General features: G+C 33.2%; 1 protein-coding gene across 1 annotated transcript; it reads right to left on the bottom strand.

The window, feature by feature from the left end:
• Positions 1,869–4,664, bottom strand: LOC107640099 (probable vacuolar amino acid transporter YPQ2). Its single transcript, XM_021103459.1, has 10 exons — positions 4,254–4,664; positions 4,066–4,108; positions 3,917–3,943; positions 3,269–3,370; positions 3,069–3,187; positions 2,542–2,851; positions 2,421–2,441; positions 2,266–2,324; positions 2,094–2,184; positions 1,869–2,002 (listed from the first exon to the last, which is right to left on the bottom strand). The coding sequence occupies exons 1-10, from the start codon at positions 4,481–4,483 to the stop codon at positions 1,895–1,897; spliced, it is 1,110 nt and encodes a 369-aa protein (XP_020959118.1). The 5' UTR covers positions 4,484–4,664; the 3' UTR covers positions 1,869–1,894.

The raw sequence follows: 7,526 nt of genomic DNA, 5'->3' as shown, positions 1-7,526 counted from the left end.
AGAAAGGCAGAAAGGCAAAAAAAAAATAATAATAATAATTATATGTAAATGAAAATCAAAATTTACAGGTTGAATTAATGCGGATTTCTGGGAGTTCATTGTCAGATTGTACGTAAATTTTAATTCGTCATTAATAAGATATCCAACACTCCAACGCTCCAAGTCCAACCTATACACTCCTCAAGTATTTATTTTACTGCAAAGCCACTTAAAATGTGGAAGCACATGGAAAAGTAACCTTACAATATGTGTATATTCTCCAATTTAACACATGTGTAGTGCCACGTTGATGAATAACATGACTCAGTTATTTAAAGGCACCTACTTGCTCCTATTAACACTGTCTGGCACCAAAAAGTCTAACTTAAAATTAACCTCCCGGCAGTAATTATTTATATGCATTCCTTTTGTTACTCACGCACTTGCAGAAATGAACTTGCATTCTAAGTTATCTTAAAAACTCGATCTACACAAAAATTTCACATGAGAAGACATAATCCGAAGCAGGAGCGGAGCTAGATGAAAGATTAGAGGGGATAAAAAATATTTATATAATAAAATAAGACTAAAATAAAATTTGAAGGGAGGCTAAACTGAAATTTACATAAATTTATACGTAAAAAATTAAAATTAGAGGGCATTGCCCCCTTTTTCTCTATGTAGCTCTGTTCCTATTTACTAATCTCAGTAATAAGAGAAGACTAAATTAAAATTTACATATAATTTACATGTAAAAAATTAAAATTAGGAGGTCATCGCCCCTTTGCTACAATGTAGCTCCGCCTCTGGCCCGAAGCTCCATAATTCATTGGATTATTAGTGTTACTATTCTAACTTACTTTGTTATTAAATATTTAACGACATGTGTTGCCGTGGATTGTTTTAGAGGAGGGCTATTTAATTAATTTGATACTAGTATCAGAAAATATTATAATAACAAACATTTCTCAAGTCAATCAATATATATATATATATATACCGAATTTGAAGGGAATTCCGAGGAACCCATATGGAATAGAATAGAAGTTAGGTATTTTCTTCGGGCGAGATCCTAGATGTGCATGGCCATGAGTAGCATGCCAATTTCAGCAACCCGACATTATAAAATCGTATTAAATTAAAATACCAGATGTCCAAACACTTGAAAGTAGGGACATTAAATCAATTAGCACAAGTATTAGGCGTATCGTAGTCAAATAATGAATTAAAATTATTTCTGCGCGATGATACGCAGGCTTGTAGAACGTGGGGTAACGCGGTTTACAATGGTTTTGTGAAATTAATTATATAAAATAATTGCACTATTTTATCAAATTAAAAAAATGTTACATGGTCATCAAATTAGACATTTGGCTAATTGGCTCCATAAATATGTATTGAATAGAAGAGTAAGAAACTAATTACGAACTAAGAATTTACCATTGTTTCTTTTCAGAAGGTATAGAAAAATAGATAAAACAATAATAATACATGAAGGTGAAGGGGGTAGCAATTAGCATTGAATCAGTACTCAGTAATATATAGCGTAGATAACAAATAACATGGGAGGAGGGAACAAAGAAAACAAAAGCGAAAGCGTTGTATCCATGGAGATGAACAAACTCCCCTAAAATTCCGCTTCGAACTTAATTAATGCACCCTATAACGTTTGGACAAATATTATTCTTTGCATCACGCATCACATGAAGATTAATTCAAGAGAAAAATAATAAAAGAAAGAAGAATACAATACAAATATTTTTTTTCTTTTTCTATTATTATTATTATCATTTTAAATTCGACTTTGTCTATTGATTTGTGTGATGGGTTGGAAGCACACTACAAAAAAAAAAAAAACATCCACATCAGAGTGGAGTAGAAGACCTTAATTTTGGTTCAATTTGGGGAAAGGTAATCAAGAGGCTGCGGCAACTTTTCTGGCTTCTTGGTAGAATCCATAATCAGCTTCATGATCAATTGTTGGCCTCCGGAAGTATCTATAGTAGGTGTACTGCAATATTATCTTTGAAACATACTAGTTAAGGGTTATACATAATTAGATATATCGATAGGCATAGGTTAAATTAAAAATGTGCGAGCGTATAGGAGGATACAAATAGGTCCAAGGCCACGCAGACTATGGCGTCCAACAACCATGGCATATTTGCTTTGATGCTTTCCCATTCGCTGCTTCGTACAACAATACTGCATTCACAACAATAGAATCAAGGAACATATTTATTTGGCTCTCTAGTTGAATTCATCCATACAAGATTGGAATGCAACCTTCCCACGTAAGTGGCATTAGCGATGAGTGCAAAGATGAACATGAGAGGATTTAGTCCCTACATATACATACAAACAATAAATTATTGTAAGTGGAAAGACAATTAGCTATATTGAAATTAATTAAAGGCAATATTTTAAATAATTAAGGTTACCTCTACACTGCCTCTTTTAATCTGGCCACGTACACCAAAACTTTATGAGTAACTACTAATACAATAAGCTAAGGGTTATAAAGAATATTAATTAGGATGATTAGAGAAAAGAAAAGCGTACGTTCAAGAAAATCTGAGGGAGACGACCACCCATATATATTGCAGCCATGAGCCAGCCTAGGCATTGACCCACCACTGCACTCTCTCGTATCTGATTCTCATTTTCATGATGAAATCTGAAAGCATTACCCCGGTGGAGGAAGGGCAAGTTAAGCGATGCTGTTACAGGGAGGGACATCGATGTCCATGTAGCAGGGAAGCGTCTTCTGCTGGTTGCTGCTGCCTCATCCTCATCAGAACAACAATCATCGCCGCTCAGGTACCCTCCTCTAAATGGAGGAGTAAAACTTCCAGCCATTGATCGAGCTGACCTAATTATTATTAATATTAACTCATTAACATGCCAATTCTTATATACAATACTACTCATTACTAGTGTAATGCTAGAAGGAAAAAAAAGAAAGTTAGAATTTACCTTATTTAGTATCATTAATTATTGTTAGAACTAATGAAGGTTAAATTTCTGATTTTTTTTTTGTTACCAAATATTTTCGATTACTAAATTTGGCAACAAGTTGATGAACCTACGTATAATACAGTTGTTCTGGTTGCGTTCTTCTCGGTGTTGCCTTCATGGTCATGTCTGTGCCGTTTGGTTTTATTGAAATCCCACAGTCGTGCCCTGCTTTCTTCTCTTCTTCATCCACCTACTTGTTATTGCATATCAATAATCAAATTTGCTTTCAACTATGAGAATACATTTATGTATGTAAATGTAAATCTAGTACCTTGTCGTTGTTCATCTTCTGACGATGACGCATTCGCCATCTATAGATATAGTCATAGTACAAGCTTTGCACAACTAATACGATTGTTGTCACTGTGTAAAGCTGTGTACAAAATTACAAATAAAAAACCAACTTACTTTACTACCTTTTCCTTCTTAAACACTAACATTTGTTTATTTCTAGCTCTATGGTTACTTTCGTTTGATACTGACATTTACTTTATTATCCTTGATTCATAGAGTGACCCTTATTCTAACCTGTAAACTAGTTTGTAGCATATTGGACCAGCTCTCTATTTACATCTCAATAATCGTGAAATATTCAGATTTTATTGAGGATCCAGGTTTCAAAATGTTTCATTCATTCACTTATTACCAAATATTCAGATATCTAAAGTGTTAAATAACAAATCAGAACAGTAATGTGTGTATTGATGGATATAGAAATATTTGGTAACAAAAAAAAAAAAGTTAAAAACAGTTAAAATTTGTCTTATTTAATATTTATTAATTATTTCTAGAATTAATAATTAAATATTAAATATAATAAGTTTAGACTTTTTTTTGTCCTTCTAACATTATCGGAATAATACAATGGACACTAAGAAAAATTAAAATTGATACTTTCATATTAATTATTAATTATTACCAGAGCTGTGTAGTATTGTGTGGGCAACTGTGTTGGTTTCCACGAGCCATTCAAATTACAAGAAGAGAGTGCAACAAAATATCAAAACGAGCTAAATTAGAGCTATAACCACAAGAAATTAAAGCATTATGGTTGGTAGCATAGCATACCGTAGCTGGCTCCAGGAGACAACCCACGAGGTTGAATATATCACTGCAAAGTCATATACGTATATTAATATCTAAATTGTTTAATTAACAGACCAACAATCATGATGGAATCAAATTAAACTAGTAATTACAATTTATAAAGTAGTATAAAAGAAAAAATATAAGAGGAGAGAATGCAAGCAAATTACCCTGCAACCCAAGTGAGGAGAAAGGCTAGGGAGACTCCATGGCTTGACTTAGTGTGAAAATTGGTTATTATCTGAGGAATGTCTGCTACACCCCAACATATTAGACTCATGAAACCAAACCCGAATGATATCTCATCTTTAATATTACAAAGACAATCGTTGAAGTATTTCTCAACCCAACCCACGCATGCGTATGATTTCCCCTCCGTCATGCAGTAAGACTGCGACATTTTCTCTGATATATAATGAGCAAGTCATTTTTATTTGATGGAAAGTAGGTTGATATATATACAAGGAACGAAGCTAAGCGAGACTACTTTGGGAAAATTAAAAAAAGAGAATGCTAATAAAGTGAATCAATTAGTGATGAGCCTGTTGGATTGTATTGTCCTTTTGAACTGTACAAGTGTACATACAAATAATGCAATGAATGAATATTATTGAGCAGAACATGCGACCATGTGTGGGGCATAATATTCTTCTCTTCTGTGACTCACTGACGACTCTATGCATATTATAAAATATTTTTTTGGAAATTAAAGTGCATAATCAAAATTGTGAGCCAGACAAAACCATCAATGTTACTATGTTAAGTAGGTTTGCTGAGAAGGTAATAAAAGCATGTTAATTTGTCAATTAATTCCATTACACTGACCAAGCCTTCTTCAAGTAGTTAAATCTGTTAAGATTTGATTCGTTTCTTTGTAATTGATTCTGTTTTGATCCTTATTAATTCTTTCCTTTATTACTGAACACATTTTACATGCAGTCAACCAATAAAAAGGAAAATGTTTGGAAAAAAAAATTTCAGCCTAAAAGTACCAAAAATTTCTTTATTTGTTGTAAAATAAATAAAAAAGATATAATAAATATTAAATAAAAAAGGAGTAAGTCTAGGGGTAGCAACTTTATTAAATTTTGGTCAGTATTTAACTAACAAAATAAAAGTGAGTAATCTCATACCATTGGATGAAATCTCACACCATTAAAAACATTATTGATGGCTACTTGATGGCTACAAATCACAAAAGTTGCTAGCCCCCTAACACTCCTCGTAAAAAAGTGTAAATAAAAAATTATAGTATTGATATTTACCAATATAATTATTTCACTATAATAATAGAAGTAATTAATATATTTACTAGTATTATATATATATATATATATGTAGTAACGTATACTCAAAAGAGAGAAGAAAGAGAGTTTGTACGAGAGAGAAGAGTATTTTTGTTTCTATTGCTTGTGTCATATGTCTCAGATCTTACTACTATTTATACACGTACAAAGAATTCCTTTTCAAGACTTCATAAAGTTTAGTCTTTCTTGAAGAACTTAACTTTTCTATTGGAAAAGCTAGCCGCCCAACATTGTGAAGAAAGTCATAATGTATTAAATGGGCATCCATTAATGTATATCATAACACTCCCCCTTAGATGACCATTTAGGATTATGCCTCGTTAAAACTTTACTAAAGAAAAATCCAAGGGAAAAAAAAATTAGTGAAGGAAAAAGAGTATAATATCCTTTGTGATAGGGACTGCCTCATTAAAAACCTTGTCAAGAAAAACCCAATGGAAAAAAAACCTAATTAAGGAAAAAAGAGTACAGTCTCCCCCACTTGTCGACATTATTTAATATCTCGGAATCGGCGCATTCCAATCTGATGTACCAATCTTTCAAAGAAGGATTTTGGGAGTGACTTTGTAAACAAATCTGCCAGATTATTGCTTGAGCGGATTTGTTGGACATCAATTGTTCATTGATTTTGAAGATCATGAGTGAAGAAGAACTTGGGAGAAATATACTTTGTTCTATCACCTTTAATGTATCCACCCTTAAGTTGAGCAATACATGCTGTATTATCTTCAAACAGGATAGTTGGAGCTATCTTATGATCAATCAGTCCACATGATGACAGAATATATTGGATCAAACTCCTGAGCCAAAAACACTCGCGACTAGCTTCATGAATCGCTAGTATTTCAGTGTGATTAGAGGATGTTGCTGCAATCGACTGTTTTGTGGGCCTCCATGATATAGCTGTACCACCATATGTGAACAGGTATCCTGTTTGAGATCTCCCTTTATGTGGATCAGACAAGTATCCAGCATCAGCATAGCCAACTAATTGTGACTTAGATCCATATGGGTAAAACAATCCCATATCAACCATTCCATGAAGATATCGAAAGATTTGTTTGATTCCATTCCAATGTCTTCTGGTTGGAGAGGAACTATACCTTGCTAGTAAATTCACAGCAAATGATATATCGGGTCGTGTATTATTAGCAAGATACATTAGCGCTCCAATGGCACTAAGATATGGTACTTCAGGACTAAGGATATCTTCATTTTCTTCTTTAGGACAGAGTTGATCCTTTTCCACATCCAAAGATCTTACGATCACTTAATAGATGTAACTTATCCATATAAAATCTCTTTAAGATCTTTTCTGTGTATGTTGTTTGATGAATAAAGATCCCATTTTTTGTATGCTCGATCTGGAGGTCGAGACAAAATTTAGTCTTTCCAAGATCTTTCATCTCAAACTCTTCTTTTAGAGTTTTCATAATTGTTAGAATCTCTTCAGGAGTTCCAGTGATATTTAAATTGTCAACGTACACAGCAATTATAATGAATCCAAATGCAGATTTCTTTATGAAAACACATGGGTAGATATCATCATTCTTAAATCTGTTTTTGGCCAGATACTCAGTAAAATTATTATACCACATTCGTCTAGATTGCTTTAGACTATATAAAGATCTTTGCAATTTGACTGAGTATAACCCTTGTGAATATTCATTGGATGGTTTAGATATCTTTAGTCCTTCAGAGATTTTCATATAGATATCACGATCTAATGAGCCGTATAAGTAGGCTGTTACCACATCCATTAAATGCATATGTAGTTTATGATATGCGGATAAACTGATCAAATAACGCAATGTTATTGCATCCACTATAGGGGAATATGTTTCTTCATAATCTATACCGAGCCTTTGTGAAAAATCTTGTGCCACAATCCGAGTTTTATAGCGTACAACTTCATTTTTCTCATTTCGTTTTCTCACAAATACCCATCGGTATACAACAGGTCTTACATCTTCTGGTGTACGGACTACAAGTCCAAAGACTTCAAGTTTTGCGAGCGAGTCAAACTCAGCCTTCATGGCTTCTTCCCATTTTGGCCAATCATTTCTTTGTTGACATTCTTCGACTTATCTTGGCTCAAGATCCTTACTTTCATGCATGATATTTAATGCCACATTA

This window comes from Arachis ipaensis, chromosome B05, assembly GCF_000816755.2.
Source record: "Arachis ipaensis cultivar K30076 chromosome B05, Araip1.1, whole genome shotgun sequence".
NCBI lineage: Eukaryota > Viridiplantae > Streptophyta > Magnoliopsida > Fabales > Fabaceae > Arachis > Arachis ipaensis.
The sequence above is the reverse complement of the archived record's forward strand: the minus strand, read 5'-3'. Positions and strand labels throughout refer to the sequence as shown.